The 21,272-nt window shown below is 37.5% G+C and overlaps 1 protein-coding gene across 1 annotated transcript; it reads left to right on the forward strand.

Annotated features, from left to right (window-relative positions):
• The first annotated feature begins 3,756 nt into the window (after positions 1 to 3,756).
• On the forward strand, positions 3,757 to 9,296 carry LOC106870352 (uncharacterized). The gene is made up of 3 exons (XM_089342551.1): positions 3,757 to 4,005; positions 7,488 to 7,789; positions 9,116 to 9,296. Exons 1-3 carry the CDS (start codon positions 3,936 to 3,938, stop codon positions 9,125 to 9,127), a joined length of 384 nt encoding a protein of 127 aa, XP_089198677.1. The 5' UTR covers positions 3,757 to 3,935; the 3' UTR covers positions 9,128 to 9,296.
• The last annotated feature ends 11,976 nt before the right edge of the window (positions 9,297 to 21,272 follow it).

Genomic DNA, 21,272 nt, shown 5'->3' on the forward strand with positions numbered 1-21,272 from the left:
AGCATTACTTTTGACAGTATAATTTGAATGTTAAAGGGTTAATTATAAATACTACAGAATTGTGTTGACCTGATGTTGAAATTTTATAGTTCATGATCAACTTAACCCATAAAGCGCTAAGATCTGCACTTACATAGCATGGACTGTTGAGCACATTTTATGAAAATGAAACTACTATGTACACATAAAAAACAGAAAAAAAATAGTTAAAGTATCTTCTTAGTATATAATAGTGACAAGAACTGCTACAAATCCTACGTTATTCTGATGGTGGTTTACAAAAAAAAAAGTGGGGTGAGGGAATATTTATCATATATGCTGCATGGATACCCGAGAAACATGTCCTGTGTATCGCAAATGGTACACCGAACAGGCGAAGGGCTAATATTTATGCGGCCTGGGTGATCAAATAATTGTAACTCGCTTACTGTTTTCAGTTAAATACATATCTTATTTAGAAAACACTTATAATAAAATTACGGTGGACATTGGAATTAGACACTGAGGGAAAATGGCTGTAACTTTTTTATTTTTTAATTTTGGCGATTTTCGTTTTCGATAATGTGTTCTATATGTCACGGTCATGCGATTCCCCCTAAAAAAAATTGATATTTAAATTAGTTCAAGATTTCTTTCAACGCTTAATCAGCGGATCAATCTCGACCAATGATTATTATCCCAGAACAAACTCACACTAGCTCTCTTTCTATATTTATAATCGGGTATTTCCCTAAATTAGATTAAAACCAAAAAACGAGTCATTCGCGATCAACCTGTTGGAAAGTAAGTCAATTTCTTTGAATGTTATTCTTTCTTAGTGTTGAATTTATTCAATATATTACATTTATATATATATATATATATTTATATATATTTTCGTATATAACATAAACATGTACTTCTTTTAGAACATTATCATTTTATAAGATTTTGCTGACAAATTTTAAAATTAACATAAACATTTATTTTACACGAAAGAAAATTACCGGAGAATTTTTTGGCGAAGGTAAAGAACACGCACACTAAGTGTGTTTAAGGGCTAGGGTTAGGGTTTTTGTTACGCCGAAAACGGGTGGTGTACGTATTCTTTACCTCCGCCCTGTATGTTTTAATCATCTGATATAAGTATTCAAAACTATCCGTAAGATAAATCCGAAGAAAAATTTAGAAAACTGTTAAAACTAACCCACTTTTTCTGAGCATAAATCTACGAAACTTAAAACATTCGGATTTGAAAAAAATTGTCTGTGTGTGTACCGGGATGTCATTATTTTTCTTTTATGGAATTTGACGGATATATACACTTTCGGTTAATGTTTAAAGATCGATTTTTCGTGCCGATATACTTGTAAACATTAACAACACTTTCCAAAGATGTAAATTACCGTTATGTTTGTTTCTTTTTTCAACCAGAAAGAACAATTTCCTTTAAAAAAAAACAAAAAACTATTGAATAACCTGTTCGTGATCATTGCATAACAAACGTGGTTTATAAAGATGCCCTGGTTTATATAATATTCGTTATCAATATAAAATAAAGAGACACAATGAAAAACATTTATGTTTAGCCAACTACAGGTACACAATCTCTTATTCGAAACACTTGTGACCAAGCATGTTCCGGAATTCGAAATTTTTCGGATCTGGGAAAGGCGGAAAATTCATTTTTTTTCCGAGCCTGACTCTCGCCCCACAGTGTTTCTGTTCATAATTTTTAAATATTTGGAGAGCCTGAACAGATCATTGTTGGGATTTATCTAAAGTGATTTAAAAAAGATAATTTATTTTGATCGTATATTCTTCTGTTAGTAAATGTTTTTTTTTTGTTACACACAAACACTCACGGCCTGGCCTCGATTGGTCTTGTAAGGGACGACCGTGCGAACTCTAAAAGGAGAAATGGTGACGAATGGAAAAACAGAGGACTCCTTTTATTTAAACGCGTCACACGGTCGAACACAATAATATATCGAAGATGATATACTAATATGTTATGCGACGATAACATAGATGACCAGTAACGAAAGACCACAACCGTATAAGATGAATAACAGAGATATTTATTGTAGCGTTAAAGATGTATGTCTGTGTGAGAGTGTGAATGCGACATATAATAACATAATCAAAGACAGGCCGTCGTACAAAGAAAAGTATGTATGTGAGTGATACATGTGTGTGTATGTTATTACAGCAGAGAGAAAGAGAGTCAATAACACGTGAGCAATTATACCAGTTCTTTAGTACACTATAGGAAAGGTTCTGTATGTGAAAGTGAGGGGGCTGAGTGTGGCAGAGCTGATCACTAGTTGTGATGTCGTGGCATCGATGCCGGGCCGTGATTCTTGTTATACAGATATTCGTCGCTGGCTGAGAATTTCTTGTCTGTTTAAGAACTCTTGTCTGTTTATTTACCGTGGTGAAGCTGAGTCACCTAACAGAATCGAAGAGAGAGATGTGCCGCGGAGGTTTGGTTTGGTGTACATTGTAAGTCGTGTCGACGCTGGTGGTGTAGAGGCTGCTTGGTAGTAATCGTGTTGGTCATGACGATGGTGCTGGTTAGTAGTCGTAGACTCTTGTTGCTGATGTGGCGACGGCGGTGGTCATCGTTGGCTGGACGAAGCTGTTGAAGTGGTCGCTGGAACTGCTGTCGTGTGGTACACGGAACAGATCTCAAAGAGAAACTGGACCGAGACAAATTTGTTGGGTATGAGTTAAAGCTATTTATAACAAACTATTGGCTCCCAATGGCTTCAGTTTAATACTCTATCACGTGACCTTATTAGGGGCTGTGATTGGTCAGTTTGCGTTCTGGCGGGAAAGGTTCGAAGAAGTTGCCGATTCGAATAATAATCAGTCACGTGATGACAAGGAATGGGTTCTCTACTACGCTCGCATTTATTTATATTTAAATGAGAAGATTGTATGTAATGGCGATAGTAGTTTGTATCTAATGGCGGGAGGTAGTTTCACTACAGTCTGGTAGTGAGGTTCACAAAGTATCCGATCTTAGTTTTTCCCGCCAAAACTAATACCGTGTATGCAAAATCGTTTGGCAGGAGGTGACCCTTCTTGCGCATGCGTAAAAAATTTTGCGCCATAAGGCCTCGTTAGTTACCAGTTGTTACACCTAGAGTACAAACGTTTAGTGTACGCTCGTCGGATTTTCGTTTCAACGAAACGCATCGAATTTTGCCAAAAGCTTGATGGTACTCAAGCTCAAACCATCTAGAAAATTGAGAAAAACACAGATCATTGTGTGGCACAATCACTTCAAACATGGCTGCACCTCAGTAGAGAGCAAGACACGCCCAGGCAGGTCATCCACAAGCCGAAACGAGGAGCCAATTGTGAAAGTTTGACGAATAGTCATGGAATACGGTCGTGTAGCAATCCATGAAATTGCTCACGAAGTGGGAACAAACACAGATTTTAACGGAGGATTTCTGCATGCGGTGAGTGTCGACGAAATTCGTCCCCAAGGTGCTGGCGTAGTAGCAGAAGCAATAAGTCATGGAAATCGCTCAGGACATGCTGGACTGTTGAAACCACGACCCAAACTTTATGAATACCATCAAATATTGTTACAGAGATATATTTGAGAGATGAGGAATTATGTACATTATTTACATTTGACGGATATTTGTCCTCATCTTGTTTGTTGTTAACACAACGTTTCGGCTGATATACCCTCCAGCTTTCTTCAGGCTGAAGAGTATATCAGCCGAAACGTTGTGTTAACAACAAACAAGATGAGGACAAATATCCGTCAAATGTAAATAATGTATCAAATACTGGTTCGAATCTCATTGAAGTCAACCTTGCTTTCACCTTTCTGAGGACGATAAACGAAGTATTACTGTGTTGGACGGGATGCATTTCGCTATTTCCTCCTGCTCTTTGCGTTTCGTGTTCAAATTCCGCTGTGGGCTAATTAAATGGTAGATATTATCCGTTCCCTGTATCAGACCAACATATGCTCCTTGGTGATTTTGTGGCGTCCACTTTGTAAGGCTTTCCTACAGATGTGTTTTCCACCTAGCATTTTTTTTTTATTAATGAAATTTCTTACGAATACCCTTCAGATGGTGTAGATTACGATCATACTAGAATTTAATCTGATTGGTGGGCGCGAACATGTACGAGAGGATGCTGAAAAGCTTCCCGCTTTGGGTAGAAGAAAATACAAGATCAGTTAATTATGATTTTATTCAACATATTGCACTCTCAGATTCATACACACATTGCAGATGTCCTTCAGTTTTTCTAAAACCCTATAAAAGAACTCGGAAGTTTGGGCCTCCAACCAAGTTTTTCGTGATACCCTTAAAGCCAGGAACTTTTCAGTACCCTCTCGTATATACTGACATCATCTCTTATATATCTACAAAACGAAACATGAAACTTTGAAAAAAAATTCACGAAGTGTGTCAGTGATGCGTATTTGCGCCTATCATTTTCTTCTTTTTATCCACATTTAAATCGTAATTTACACCATCTGAGAGGTATCTGTAGAAAATTCCATTAAAAAATATTTTTTCTGAAAGTTATGAAGAAACAAAGTCGCTGGTGTGGGCCACACTAGTGGAGGTATACCGCATTCAGATCGCGTTTCCTTCTCATTAGCGTCAATGTTCCTATAAACAGACATGGGCACCGCCCTTCCGTCGTTATAAAAGCGATAAGAAAAAAAAGAAATCTACACCCTAGAAAATGTACCGCTGTAAGATTTAATTACAGGCGTGGCTGTGTGATAAAGTTTGCTTTCCCACTGCATGGTTACGAGTCCAGTGTTTAGTGTCACTGCTTAGCACCTTGGGTGAGTGTCTTCTATAAATTCGGGCCGATCAAAGCCTTGTGAGTAGATCTGTTAGACGGAAACCGAAAGAAGCCGTCGTGTGTGTGTATGTGTATATATATATATATATATATATATATATATATATCATTCGCCACGATAGATCGCTAACCACTACACACATTTTTTTCTCTCCTTGTTTTTTTTCTGTGGAAGAGCGTAGGCCCGAAATGTTAAAGACTTTTTCAATTCCCGAGCGTTATATTAATACATCTATTTTTTTTCTACACCACCTGTCTTCGTCTGTTGATTTTTTTTTTGTGAATTCTCCCTATATATATATATATATATATATATAATGAAATCATAATACGTAGGCAATCGTTTTATTTTGTAAATTTTCATTTGCCTTATTTTTTACATTTTGGCGTTTGTTGGGTTTTTTCTTGAGAACACACTCTTTGTGGTAAGGCGATTTGACATCTATCTCTAGCGGATAGGAATCCACTTTAGTGGTCATTCCTCTTATTAGTTGTAATATATATATATATATATTAATAAATTATAGGGTAGCAAAAAAAATTTTAGAAATTTTATTTACCACCAGTGGTCTAGCGAGAGTAAAAAAACAGTCAATAGACTATGTATTATTCATTTAAAATGCAGAGATGCCTATAATAGGACATCTACTCGCTAGAAATAGCAGTAAAAGACTACATACCACAAAAGTTAGGGATAATTTCGAAAGGAAATGAAAAATGTTAGGGATAATTTTTATTTTTCATTTCCTTTCGAAATTATCCCTAACTTTTGTGGTATGTAGTCTTTTACTGCTATTTCTAGCGAGTAGATGTCCTATTATAGGCATCTCTGCATTTTAAATGAATATATATATATATATATATATATATATTGTGTGTGTCTTTGTACCCCTCACACCACCTGCTTGGCAACCGGTGCTGGTGTGTCTTCATTCCCGTAACATAGCGGTTTAGCAAAAGAGACCGATAGAATGAGTACCAGACTCTAAAATTATATAATTACTGGGGTCGGTCAAAAACGTTCTGAGTAAACCGTGTTCTACGTGACACATTCAACCAGTATTCGAAGTTTCAAACTGTTAAGCTAAAAAAAAATTAATTTAAAAATCTGTAACTAAGATGGAATAGATCCATAATAAAAGATAAAATACGCGTAATAAGGAAAATTACGAGCAACAAAGTCGGTGATGCTAAGCTATAGTTAGTCCTCTTGGACTTTGTTTTACAGTATATTCCTTCGATAATCATTAGTTGTTGCTATTCTTAGTTTTAAGGCGGCACACTGACAGAATCGTTACTGCACCAGGCAAATGCTTAGTGGCATTTCGTCTGCCGTTAAGTTCTTAATTTAAATTCCGCTGAGGTTGACTCTGTCTTTCATCCTTTTTGGGGTCGATAAAGTAAGTACCAATTGAGTACTGGGGTCGATGTAGTTGACTTACCCCTTCCTCTGAAAGTACTGGCCTTGTGCTCAAATTTGAAACCATAATTATTATTTTTTCTAAAGACAGTAAGATGAACTTTGATGGAGACTTAAGCATCTATTTCAAGTATATTGAATGACAACATAGCCTCTAAGGCTGGTCTGGTTTCATATCTCACCTAAAACAAAGCAATTTTCTTTTATTTAAAGAACTCTGTATGATGCTCTTGGAAAAGACCTGCTGGAAATAGCAGCCAAATTAACGCTTATTTTCCTCTACATCCTCATTCATGCCATACTTGATTTGATCTAAATGAAAGAAAAAAAAAAGTATGCAAAGGGAACAACTTTGATACAATTACTGGAAGCGCTATATTTTAATTTCTTTCACATTTTTTTTTTTTTAGATCATAGTGTGTCTTCTATATCTTCTCTATCCTATTAACTTACACAAGACCGGCAATTAACTACCTACACTGGTACTTTGCCAAATCTGAACATTGTGTAATAAGCATCAAGTTTTTCTTATTTCTTAATCTTTGATTTTGAATTTTTAATATTTGATAAGATGGACATACACATCAAAATCGTTACGATTTTATAAAAGTACTTAATGTAACAGGAAGTGGTGAAATATGATCCTTGAATGTTGAGTCTCACAGAAGTGATGACAAGTGACCAAGATGCTTGGTGATTTACTATGGTTGAGAAGACATGTCAAGCTAAGTGAAATTGAAGTCATCGCCAGTGTTGGTGACACATGAAAGAACCCTGTGCAAGTGGTTAGCGTTTGGAAGAGCATCCAGCCATAGAAACGAAGCCAAAATAGACTGGAGCTTGGTGCAACTTACCAGCATCAGTTAAACCATCTTACCCATGCCAGCACAGAAAATGGATGCTAAACAATGATAATAATGAAGACTGCAAACAAACAACTACACTTATATGACAGTGATGCTCATTTAAAACCATCATATAGAGTCAAGACAAGGGTACACAAGCACTCATACATACTTATATGTACACACACACACACACACACACACAAAATGGGCTTCTTTTAGTTTGCCGAATTCACTCTCAAAAGGTTTTGGCTGGCTCGGTGATATTGTAGAAGATACTTGCCGAAGGTACTGCACAGTGGGACTGCAACATGCAACCACATGGTTGGGAAACAAGGTCCTTTAACAAACATGTGTCTATTTATCTCTTTACTTTTCATTTTTAGATCAATCAACAAGACGTAAGCAAAAACACATTTACATATGTAGAACTTGTGAAACCTGTTATAACAGTAATATTGTAGAGATGATACTGCAGAATGGTGCTGATGTTGGAATGAAGACAACCGGTCTTGAAACACTTCCTTGTATCATCAGTCTGAAATATGGGGCTGAACTCAATACAAAGACTATGAATGGTGAAGCAATTCTATCATCCGGTTATTCTAATAGATACATCATTGTGATATTTGCTACTCATATAAATGATGGTGATGTTGGTGGTTGTGTCACGTGGAGCAGTTTTAAAGTAAGTTACAGTTGAGCCTAAATCTCCATAAGTGTTTCTTTTATCTTCTTTATTTTTGATCTCAATAATCCTTTATCATTACTTGTTTCAGTTATTTGACGGTGACCATGCTGGAGCATGACCGTGAACAGTTTGATTTAACAAATAGACTCCTGTACTTATTTTTTAAGCTTGGTACTTATTCTCTTAATCACCTTTGCTGAACTGCTAAATCATGAGGATGCAAACAAACCAACACTGGTTGTTAAGCAGTGGTGAGTGACAAATACAAAGATACACCTACATACACATACATGTGTGTGTGTGTGTATATATATATATATATATATATATATATATATATATATATATATATATATCTGTATATCTATCTTTTATCTTGTACCAGTCATCTAAAGGATTTTAGTCAAACAAATCGACCCCAGGACTTATTTATTTTTCAGACTGGCATTTATTCTATCGGTCTCTTTTGCCAAACTACTAAGTTATGAGGACAACCCCCACACACACACACATATGATGGTCTTCCTTCAGTTTCTCTCTACCAAATCCACTCACAAGGCTTTGGTCAGCCTATGGACAAAGTAGAAGACACTTGCTCAAGGTGCCATGTAGTAGGATTGAACCCGGAACCATGTGGTTGGGAAGCAAGCATCTTTCCACACAGCCACACCTGCACTTATTTTTATTGACTTGGGTCATAATCCCGCCATAGACATCACTTATACAAATGAACTTAAACCTACTTCATTAATCCAGTTCATGTAATTTTTTTTTTTAAATATGCCACCTTTGTTTCAATTAATTTTGAAAACAATGAAGAATTTAGTAAAATATCTGCCATTATTATTAAGCTGGTATTTAAGGTTGCAAGCTGGCAGAATTGTTAGCAGGCCAGGCAGTGAAACATCGGGGTCGATGTAATTGACTAATTCCCTTCCCCAAAATTTCAGGCCTTGTGCCTTTAGAAGAAAGGATTATTATTATTATTAGTGTTAAGCAGTGGTGAGCGACAAATACAAAGATACACATACAGGAGTGGCTGTGTGGTAAGTAGCTTGCTTACCAACCACATGGTTCTGGGTTCAGTCCCACTGCGTGGCACCTTGAGCAAGTGTCTTCTACTATAGCCTCGGGCCGACCAAAGCCTTGTGAGTGGATTTGGTAGACGGAAACTGAAAGAAGCCTGTCGTATATATGTATATATGTGTGTGTCTGTGTTTGTGATGCTCCAGCATGGCCGCAGTCAAATGACTGAAACAAGTAAAAGAGTATTATGATTAATGTTGTTACTGTTGTATTTACTTTTTGTTATGTCTTTTGTAGGTATTTTCTTAGGAATTAAAAACGTTCCCCAGGAAAACATTAAGTAAAACCATTTCTGCAACACAGCAGAACAGTTTCAAAATGTTGAACAAAAGTTTCTTTAAAAGAAAATGTGTACCTGGAAATCTAAGAACTCAAATAAATATTTACCTTTTAAATTAAAAAGTGATTTTCATTGAAATGTTGTTTTTGTTGTTTAAACCCAGGTCAGCTGTAATTGAGTAGATCAGCACTACATAATTCAATGTGTCCTTCTCACTTTATGATGCTAAGGTTTAATGTTAGGGAGATTTGGTTGCTATTTCTAGCAAGTTGAGCTATTGTGTAGAATCTTCTTATTAGGAAGTGTGCACTTCATTGGTTTGAAATGAACAACAATATTTTAATTGTCTTTTTACTTACTTCAATCAATGGACTGTGGCCATACTGGGGCACTACTTCCAAGGATTTAGTCAAATCGATCCCAGCACTCTGGTGCTCATTCTGTTGGTCTATTTTGCTGAACTGCTAAGTTATGGGTATATTAATAAACCAACACTGGTTTTCAGTGGTGGGAGAGAATATATATATATATATATATATATATATATATATATATATGCATATGTTGATATATTATTTATATTATTATATAATCGAACACCACACATCCTTTCCCAAGTATATATATATATATATATAATATAAACAATATATGAGTATATGCATATGTATGTACATACCTTCATCTACATGTACACATAGATACATAACTGGGTACATGACGTGGCAAAAGAACATGGACAAAATAGTAAACAAGGTGCAACAAACAAGCAGGCCACATAGAAACATCTCCTTCATCAGCTGCCACCATTAAAACACAGGCGTTTCGAAGAATTAAGGCAGTACGCATCGTTAAAATGGTTCTTCCCACGAACACAAATTAAATTTTTTTCGTGGAGGGTAGTGGCGGACGGAAAACAAGACAGGAAAACGAAACGGTGAAATAAACAAACAAAAAGGCTGTACAGCCAGACGTGAAGTGTGTATGTATTGAACTCTGTGAAGCACGAACTGGAGGAGCAAAGAAGTACGTGCGAGCTTGAGGAGTCCAAGAACGAAAAGAAATAGCAGCCGGACACACATGACCAGTGCTGGGTAGAGAGAAAGAGTAGCAGAGGGAGAAGAAGGGGAGGAAGTAGAATAAAAGTGAGCAACGAGAGGTAGAAGGACGAGCAACGAGAGATAGCAGTGACAGGGAGAGGCGAAGAACAGTAGAGGGAAGAATGAGAGGGGGAAATAGATATACATGCACATGCGTGCACTCACACTCATAGACACGTGTGTGCATGGGTGTAAAAAGTGTTCTCAAACTATGGAACAAAAGCTGTGAAGTCTGAAGAAATAAACTCTCTTCAACGGTGGGAAAAAAATGCTAATTGTTTTCTTAATTATGAAACTCAATTCAAAAGAGAGTACAGTTCAGTTAATTCCTTCCTGAAAAATTCCAGAATGAAAACATTTATAGAAATGAATAAACAACCGACTAGACCAAACTATAAACATCTGAAAGAACACAACCACACAAAGCTAACCTTTCACCTGCAAGTAAATCGTTTTCAAACTAGGAATAGGGAAACCTCATAAGAAATACTAGAAGAAACTACCCCAGAGTTAGTACTAATTTTTCTCCAGCAATTAGAAATGTTCAAGGGACTACGTTTAACCCCCAACGAAATACTCAAACCATGTAATACAAACCAATTTACCCATACAACAAAACCAGCATCCCAACCATTCAAATATAATTAATAACACTGACAATTATATCAACGTACAATTAAACCTTGGGAGAGGCATTATGCCGGTAATAAACACATGCACTGGTTCAGTCCTTTATTAATTTATATAGTTTTTTGTTAAATTATTTCATTGCACTCTTGCAATCTCTTCAGATACATTCAAAATAAATGGAAGTGGAGAGACAAGTTACTGAAGAAATTGCAAGAGTGCAATGAAATAATTTAACAAAAAACTATATAAATTAATAAAAGACTGAACCAGTGCGTGTGTTTATTACCGGCATAATGCCTCTCCCAAGGTTTAATTGTATTTCTTTCAACACACGTATCCACACCAAGAATCTTGCACACGAAATACACCAACGTAATTATAGCAAAAAATTTTAAAACCCAGTGCCGAGAAACAGGGATACACATTGGAACAAAACATATAGGGAAAACCCAAAGTAATAAGCAAACTTTCTTAGCAACAAAAATCAGCATCACTTGCAAAAGGATTAAAATTTACTCCAACCGCACGCAGATCTAATCAGAATGAAATTAAAAACGATATTATGGAATTTTTCAGAAAATTACAACTTACAGAAGCATTAATTGATTACATTGATGAGGGTGAACTTTCTATTACCAGTTTTAAAGCCCCTGAGAAAAAGGCACCATGGGTACAATCTTCTCATTACCCTTATTAAGTTGAGTGTATATATATATATATATGTGTGTGTGTGTGTGTGTATCATCATCGTTTAACGTCCGTTTTCCATGCTGGCATGGGTGTGTGTGTGTGTGTATGTATGTATATATATATATATATATATATATATATATATACTAGACTAGACTACCCATGATGCATTGGGTCACCGGAAATGTCTGAGTTTCCCAGTGGTTGGTGTTACACTGCCTGTGGAAGAAGAAATAAATGAGGTGGAACCACAGAAGACAGGCACCAGTGTCGAGAAGGAGGAAGAATCAAATACCAGTTGGGAAATGGTGGAGAAAAAGAGAAGGAAAAAGACACACAAAGTAAAAGATGACCTCCAACCCCCCGCCCTCACCCGCATCCACTCTACCCTAACAGCTTCCGACAGACATCAACTCTCTCCCCATGCCCAGTCTAAAAAAAAAAAAAAAAACTATGGCAAACACACAGGAGCCTCAAAACTACCCACCCCCGCCCTGTAATGAAAAATTCGTATTAATGTACAATGGACAGATTGAGGAACTGGATAGCGAAGTGAATTCGTAGGACATAATAGTCAAGGTGGATATAGAAGGTGTATATTATTGTGTGTTGACGGACCTGGAGAACCTGTGGAAGGTGCATAGGTATATAGAAAACTGTGACTGTGAATGATGGTCCAAACAAATAGACAGTAGCACAATGCCGTAAATAAAATAAGGTACGTGGACATTTAAAAAAAAACAATTTAGACATTTTGGTAAAATAGATGGATTAACTATTGTGTAAATAATTGTGTTCAAATGATATATCAAATTGGCTGTTACAAAGGGTAATGCAATGGTGTTGCTACACGTTCAATGAAGTCATTCGGAGGTGGGGCCGAGCGACTTCATTTCATCTTTCATTGCATAATTTCATTCGTTATTTTTTTTGTCCCCACTATGTGCTGTCCCCTCTGTGTAAGGCCTTTATGGCCATAAAATAAGATGAGAAATCGCAAGAAGTCGAAAAGTGTCGTTCGTGAGTTCGTGGAATCGCATGAAGTCGAAAGGTGTCGTTCGTGAGTTCGCGGTGTTGCAAAAAATTGTTGAGAAGTAGTTATAGTTCATTGAGAGTTGTTTTGGATTTGTTACATTTGTTGGCAGAGTATTTGGGAACACATCGAGTGGAGACAGTTGGTGTCTACCCCGTTACGTGGTACTATATATCACACTGTATTAGTGCACAACACTAAGGTGATATATGCAGAAACCACCTTATAAAAATGGCAACGAGTTGATTCGAAGCTCACGTTGGTCATTGGCAATTTTTTATGACAAAAAAAAAAAAAAAACTCGTTAATTATGGAAGACCTATTAACTGGTATATTACAGTTGCAAAAGCAACAGCAGCACACAATCAGTTGCTGGAACTGATGTTGAAGTCGGGAAATACTGCAAGTTCGTTTTCGTCAGACGGCGTAGCGAATGCTATAACTGAATTTAGTTATAACCCATAAGAGGGTATAACTTTTTTCGACGTACTAAAGAAGATACGAAGAAATCTTCAAGAAAAAAAAACACAAGTGTTGGACTGGCAATGAAAAGTGAGACTACTGTTACAGAAGCTAGGTCCTACAGAACATGAAAAGTACTGCAATTTTACCTTGCCTAAAAAAAAAAACAAGTGAAATGTTTTGGAGGAAACAATTGAATTGCTATCCAAAATGTTCAGCAATAAGAGTTCCCTGTTTAACACTCGCTGGGTGTGTTTGAACTCAGTAAAAGAAGAGGACGAAGATTTTGTCAGTTATGCCGGAATCGTAAATAGAATGTGCAAAAAATTTTAATTGAAGGAATTATCTCCTGACATGTTTAAACGCCTCATCTTTGTGTCTGTGGTTGTCCCCACCACTGCTTGATAACCGGTATTTGTGTGTTCTGCAAAAAGGGACCGACAGAACGAGTACCAAGCTTAAAACAAAAATTATTGGGGGGGTAGATTCGTACGACTGAAATTCTTCAAGATAGTGCCCCAGCATGGCCACAGTCTAATTACTGAAGCAAGTAGAAAAAAAATAATAATAAAATAAATAAATAAATCACCACCGCGCTAGGCCGAAAACAGTCTTGTTCCATCTTGTTCTGTGTGCAGAAAGTAGTGTTGTCTTCAAGATTATACAGTTTTCGCATTGTTTTCTGTATGTGAAGTCATCAGAGTTTATCAGAGATGAGAGCAATTGGGAAGGAAAACGTGGGCGATGTTATGCATGCATGTGTGTATGTGTGTGTTTACTTGTACATGGCGTCATTTGATGGAATGCTGGAACAAGAGTATAATATAACAGATCACTTGTAGCATCATTTAAACTGGAATCTCTCTTCATTTGGGTCACACAATGGTTTCCTTGTTTAGATTTCTCTCGAAGACTATTTGCGGCTGTTGATACATGAACGACTGAATGCACACACACACAGCCGTCAGACGGATGTGAATGTCTTTTCAAGAATTTGAGGATTGGAGGATATCTGTGAACAAACTAATGAGACACGCCTATTTTGCCCAAGTTATAGATTTTTCTTTGTATCTATAATCATATGCGCATTTATGCAAAACATTCCTTAGGGGCAGGCATGGCTGTGTGGTAAGAAGTTTGCTTCTCAACCACAAGGTTCTGGGTTCAATCCCACTCAGTGGCACTTGGACAAGTGTTTCCTACTATAGCCTCAGACTGATCAAAGGAGTCGGTATATATATGTATATCCACTCTTATGTGTATGTGTTTGTGTGTCCCAAGTTATGATGAGACCGGGGCAAGGACGAGGGGTTATCCAACCCCAATGAAAAGTTTGACTCTGACAACTAAGCAAAACTCGAATTGCCACCTGGAACTTTGTAACTCTATTCTAGTGTGGAACATTGGCTAAGCTGCTTCTTGAATTAGATCACTAACGCCCGAATATTCTGGGATTAAGCGAAATGCGCTGGATTGAAAGCGGGAAGATCTGCAGTGAGCAGAAGATAATGTTGTATTCTGACCAAAAGGATCAACACATTCACAATGTAGGGCCGATACTTGACGCCAAGGCTGCAACAACACTGATAGGCTGGAGAGCTATGAGTGACCAAATTATAACAACTCGGTTCCATACCCGATTCTCAAAGGCAACAATGATGCAAGTGTATGCCTCAATCGAAAATACAGAGGATGTTGACAAGAATGCGTAGTATGAAATAACTGCATGATAGAGGTAAATACTCGTATATCAAAAACCATACAACATAAATCCTCGATTTATTAAAATTATCTCCGCCACTAGGGGATGCGTATTAACTTCGAAATGGCAATATAGCTTCGCTTGAAAATAGGAAATAATATCAAGTGTCAGGAATTAAGGAAAAGGACAAGTTTATTGTCTGGAGATAAGAGGACAGCAGTGCACATGACAATTTTCGTTAGCCAGTTATATTGGTGAGGGTTATTGAGCCAGAAACACGTACTCACGACTGTTTTCTTATCTCCAAACTATAAACTTGACTTTTTCCTCAATTATTAAAGAATATTTCGCCTTCTCATATAGAGCAAGATTTAATTGTCATTTGGTAATTATGACATATCTTCTATAAGCGGGGATGATTTTAATAACTCAAGAATTTATGTTGTATGGTTCTTTGATATGTAATATATCTGTATTTCTCTCTCTCTCTCATTTATGTATGTATGTATGTATGTATACACACTTACGCACATACACACATATACAGAGAGAGGGAGAGAGAAAGAGCGACAGTGAAAATACATAAAATATGGAGGGCAAAGTGAAAGTGGCGAGAAATGCGTGGTGTGTGTGTGAGAGAGAGAGAGAGAGAGGGGGTGAGAAAGATTGTGTATAATTGTAGATTTCCCTGAGAGAAAAAAATGTCTAATAGGGAGAAAGCGATGACGGACTTAAGTGAGATGCAGATAAGAGACATAAAGGGAGAGAGAGAGAGAGAGACAGACAGACAGAGATAGAGGAAGAAGTGTGAGAGCGAACCGTTAAGAAGACATCAAAGACAAGCTGTTCAATAGAGAACTAGGTTATCTCAACCAACTCTCTCTTCATCCCTCCGTTCTCTCCATCTGTCTACATAGCTTTCTATTGTCTATGTACTCTACTGCCCTCGCTACCAGTCCTTCCTCCCACCTTACATTATATTCAACCCCTCACTCTTACCTCATTTTACCCCAATTAGGGTCACTCTCTCCTTTCTCCTCTAAATTTAAAACTTAATCAGGGTCATCCCGCCAATTTCTCCTCATATTTTATCTTTTATATCTTTCTTACATGTTTTATTTGTTTTATAACTGCGGCCATGCTGGGGCGCCGCATCGAAGAGCCTAGTTGAACAAACCGACTTCAATACTGACTTTTAAAAGCCCGGTACTTATCCTATCAGTCTCCCGTTAAGTTACAGGAAAGGGGGAATGTAAACAATCCAGCACCGGTTGTCAAGCGGTGGTGACGTGCAAGCACGAACGAACGAACGCACGCACACACACACACATACATACAAGTTTATGACATCCCATTTCGAAGGTGACCTCCATGCAATTCAAGAAAAAGAGAACCCCACCAAGTACCAACAGCATAAAAGGTAGTTAAAACATTCCTTTCTATTAAAAGCACAAAGCCTGACATCTTGGGGGAGGGGATTAGTCATTTCATCAACCCTAGTACTCAACTGGTAGTCATTTCATCGACCCCGAAAGGATGAAAAGCAAAGTCGACCTCGGCGGAATTTGAACTCAGAACGTAAAGACGGGTGAAATACCGCTAAACATTTTGCTCGACGTGATAACGAGTCTGCCAGCTCACCGCCTTACGCAGTAAAAACATTGACAGACAACAGATGTGGGCTGTGCAAGACCAAAACTGAAGACATCGACCACATTATTGCCAACTGCGAGAGAATGTCTTCTAGATATTATGTTCCCATGGGGAATGACGTGGTGACCAAACAGCATGAAGCAGGATAACAAAAAAGAAAACACTTACCGACGAAGTGGACTATATTGAGACCAATGGATCAAAAGAATATTGGTAGAACTTTAAAATTAAAACAGCCATCACATTAAAACTCAAGCGGCAGATACTTGTGTGTGAAACCACACGGAAAAGATATGCTCTGTTGTGGACATCAGCCGCCTTCTGGACACTACTGTGGCTAGAAACATACAAGAGTACATTTATGGGCCATTGATTAGGAGTTTGAAAATACACTACTCAAGATAGGTTTTCAACTTCATATCTTTTATTATTGGAGGAAAGTATGGAGCAAAGTATGGTTGAATTTGTATTCCTGGGGAGGGAACGCGAATTCTTTAATTCATACACTACAAATGATTACGATATCTGGGACTTTTGAAATATGCAAGACCTTTAAGATTTAAACAATGATGAATAAAACAAGATGTTTTCTTTCGCAACATTGCTACCAAGCAGGTAGTCGGTCAAAATTCATTCTCTCCCCAACTTTCTCTGTATATATTGTTGTTGGCACTCCATCGCTTACGACGTCGAGGGTTCCAGTTGATCCGATCAACGGAACAGCCTGTTCGTGAAACTAACGTGCAAGTGGCTGAGCACTCCACAGACACGTGTACCCTTAAGGTAGTTCTCGGGGATATTCAGTGTGACAAGGCTGACCCTTTGAATTACAGGCACAACAGAAGCAGGAAATAAGAGTGAGAGAAAGTTGTGGTGAAAGAGTACAGCAGGGTTCGCCACCATACCCTGCTGGAGCCTCGTGGTGCTTTAGGTGTTTTCGCTCAATAAACACTCACAACGCCCGGCCTGGGAATCGAAACCGCGATCCTAACCACTGGGCCATTGCGCCTCCACTCTCTGTATATGTATATATACAATATATATATATATATATAAAATTCATTATCTCTCCCCCTCTCTCTCTCTGTGTATACATATATATATATATATATAATTTTTCTCGCCTGGCCGTAAAGCCTTTTCTGTTTGTTTTCCTGTCTTGTTTTTTGTCCGCCACTACATTCCTCTATGGCTAGATTTAATTTGCGTATACAAATTTAATCTGCGATCCCTGGGACGAGCCGTTTTAGCGATGCGTCCTGCCCAAGCTCGTCGAAACGCCGGTGTTAAAACGTGGGTGGCTGATGAAGGAGAATGTTCTCTATGTGGCTCGTGTGTTCTCGTCTACGTTTGTTTGCAATGTCCTGTACCCAGATATGCACCTATACATACAGGTGGATGTTGGTATGCACATACCTGTACGTATATATGCATATACTCATTTACTATTTGTTTTTATATATATATATATATATATATATATATATATATATATATATATATATATATATATATATATATATATATATATATATATATATATATATATATATATATATGTGTGTGTGTGTGTGGAGGCGCAATGGCCCAGTAGATAGGGCAACGGGCTCACGGTCGGAGGATCGCGGTTTCGATTCCCAAAATGGGAGTTGTGTATGTTTATTGAGCAAAAACACATAAAGCTCCATATATAAAATTGGAAGTAAAAGTCTCTAAGATTCTCCAGACCTATTATTATTATAGTCTTTTAGTCTTCTACGTGCTTCAGTCATTAGACTACGGCAAAGCTGGGGCACCGCCTTGAAAAACTTTTGGTTGACTGAATCGACTCCAGTAATTAAATTTCTTGTTAAATCTGGTACTTATTCTATCAGTCTTTTCTACCAAACTGCTAAGTTACGGGGACGTAAACACACCGACACCAATTGTCAAGTGGTGGTGAGACAAACACAGACGTATACATATATACGACGGGGTTTGTCACTTTCCACCTACCAAATCCACTGACAAGGCTTTGCAGGTGGGGGTTGTATATATTACGTGAGTAATTGGTTTCAAGGCAAGCGACTTAAATCGAAAAACGACGTAACACTAACAAATTATTTTTTTGAATTTTTCCACTTCAGTGTTGGTTTTTATGTGTCTTTTTTTTATTTAAAAATTTTTATGCTGTTTATTTATGTTGGCTGTGACTGGCGTTAAGTCGGATAAATCGACTGAAATTGAAGTTTCTTTTTCCATTAATTTCTTTGAAAAAGAAAAAACAAAAAATAACACGTGAAGTAAAAAAAAAAAGATGTAACTCGAAACGATGTTAAGTTGAAGTATACCTGTACCCAATTCAAATGCTCCACTCGAGTTGTGGTACAGATTTAACACGTGCACACGCGTGAGAGTGTGTGTGTGTACGTTTGTGTGTATCTGTACTTTTGTGCTTGTGAGTATGTGTGTGTGTGTATGTATGTGTGTGTGGTGGTGGTGGTGGTGGGAATTAATGTCCACAAACCAAACTAATCTACCACCCAGTCTTCAGTAGTAACCAAACTATGTATGTTGAATATATGACAAATAAGTAACGTGGACAATGCAATGTTTGGTTTCGGTGGCAGGGAAACCAGCCTTCCCTTCCCTTGGTCATTGAAAGGAATTCATTTGAAATGTTATTCACTGGTATTCGACCTTATTGTTGTTATTCTTGTCGTTGTTGGTGTGTTGTTCATGCTGTTATTCTGTTACTGATGTTGTTCATAAGGTTGTTATTGCTGATGGTAATGTGATGTTGTTGTTGATATTTGATAATGACGATGTTGTTGATAATGTTATTACTGATGACACTTGCTTGTGTTAATAACGTTGTTGTTGGTGTTCTTGTTGAGCTCCAGATCGAACAGATTTATGATCAATGGCGCTTCTGTCCTAACTATCTCGTTCTTCTTTCTGGGCTCGTGGAAGTGCGTGTCTAAGACTGCATGATTCAATGCAAAACTCCTCTCGTCTCTTTTCGGGAAGGATATTTGGTTACTGTTTATAGCAAGGCTATAGGCCTTGTCTGGGCTTCCTCATTGATTTGCTGTTTAGCTGCAGGTCGACGCTGATTCAACAGAGCTCTGGTTCAAGGCATTTCATCTACAACCACCCCGTCTTTTAACAGCATAAGTACTAAACCGTCTTTAATAAGTCCACAATTGAAATTTCCTATTCCACCACACCGAACTCGGGCTCCGTCAAGCGTCGTTTCTAATAGAGGTAATCTCAGGCATCTACTTGTAAGCCCTGGGCATCCACTATAATCACGTTAATAGTATTACCTAGGTCTGGACCACCTTATCCGTAGCTTTACAAAACGCCCGGACACCACCAGTACCCTTTGCAATAATAGCATTAACCCCAATGACTACGGGGTAGTGAATGTAAACAATGATTTTCTTGCGTGCAGTATCTCTAAAGGCGCTCTCAATGTACTTTTGAATGTAACGCGTTAATTAACTACTGCCATATTCAACAATACCTATAACATGGCGAATTCTGCTATTGATGATCATAGCGCTGATCCTAGTAATGTAAGCAATCATAAGCCCCGTGTAAATACCATCAACACCAACTGTTATAAATTAGGTGCACCTATCTATAAGCCACGATTACTCTTGCCCTAAATGTGCTAACCTTCTCCGTCTTTGTAACCCTAACCCTAACACCCCTAATTCCATATATAGAACTAATTATCCGGCTAACCATAACGAGTCTTATAAGGGACCCTGTTTAAACCTGCTTGAAGAAAACATGCAATTTTAGGGTATCTTGGAATTGCCCTTTTCTTTATTTTGTTTCGTTATTCCGCACTCTGGTCCATGTAAATACATGCATTAAGTGTGTATGTATGTGTGTTTGTACTCCCATTACACCTGGACAACCGGTGTTGGTTTGTTTATGTCCTCGTAATTTCGCAGTTTGGCAGAAGAGACCGATAGAATAAGTAGCTGACTTAAAAATAAGTACTGGGGTCGATGCCCCAGCATGGCCTCAGTCCAATAAACTGAAACAAGTACAAGATATATATATATATATATATATATATATATATATATATATATATTTATACACACGTACACACACATATTTATGATGTGTGTATGTACACGTGTTTAGATGTGTGTGCATGTATCATGGAATTCAAGTTGTGAACACTCACTGGTGACCGATCGCGTTAATTTTTTTTCTTTTCTCTCCATTTTTACCCCTTTCACTGTTGGTGAGTGGACTCTTACCACCACCACCACCACCACCACCACCAACAAAGAATCCCCAAAGAAGGGGCAAGGATTCGTTTGCTAAAGAAAAAAACCCTCTTAGAAACGACATCCTGGCATTAGTCAAACAGACAATGGTATCTATGCCTACATGCTATATATATATACACACTTATGTGCAAGCTTAAGCATATACGCACTTTTATTTATAGCCACAAACATATATACGCATACATCGAAACATACTGACGTACATATAAATACACATACATGCATACAGACATAAATTATAAATTCACATTTATATCTATAATCATTGGAGCTATTGGTTTTGTGAGTAAATGCCTAAATGACAATCTGGACAAGCTAAGGTTTTTAGGAAAAGAAATCAACCAGCTAATTCACACATTACAATCTGCAAGTAGCACAGTAAAATATGCGAGCCTTTTCTCACTATTAAAATGTGAATTTGTTTTCGTAAACTACATTCCAATGTTACAGTGTTCTAACACTGGTACTTTGTAAATGTCTCAGAAAACAACGCAAAATTTTTACTTTTATTGCTAGGAAGGTTAAATAAAAGCCTTTTCAGTCTTA

The sequence above is a fragment of the Octopus bimaculoides genome, chromosome 26 (assembly GCF_046866305.1).
Source record: "Octopus bimaculoides isolate indiv1 chromosome 26, ASM4686630v1, whole genome shotgun sequence".
NCBI lineage: Eukaryota > Metazoa > Mollusca > Cephalopoda > Octopoda > Octopodidae > Octopus > Octopus bimaculoides.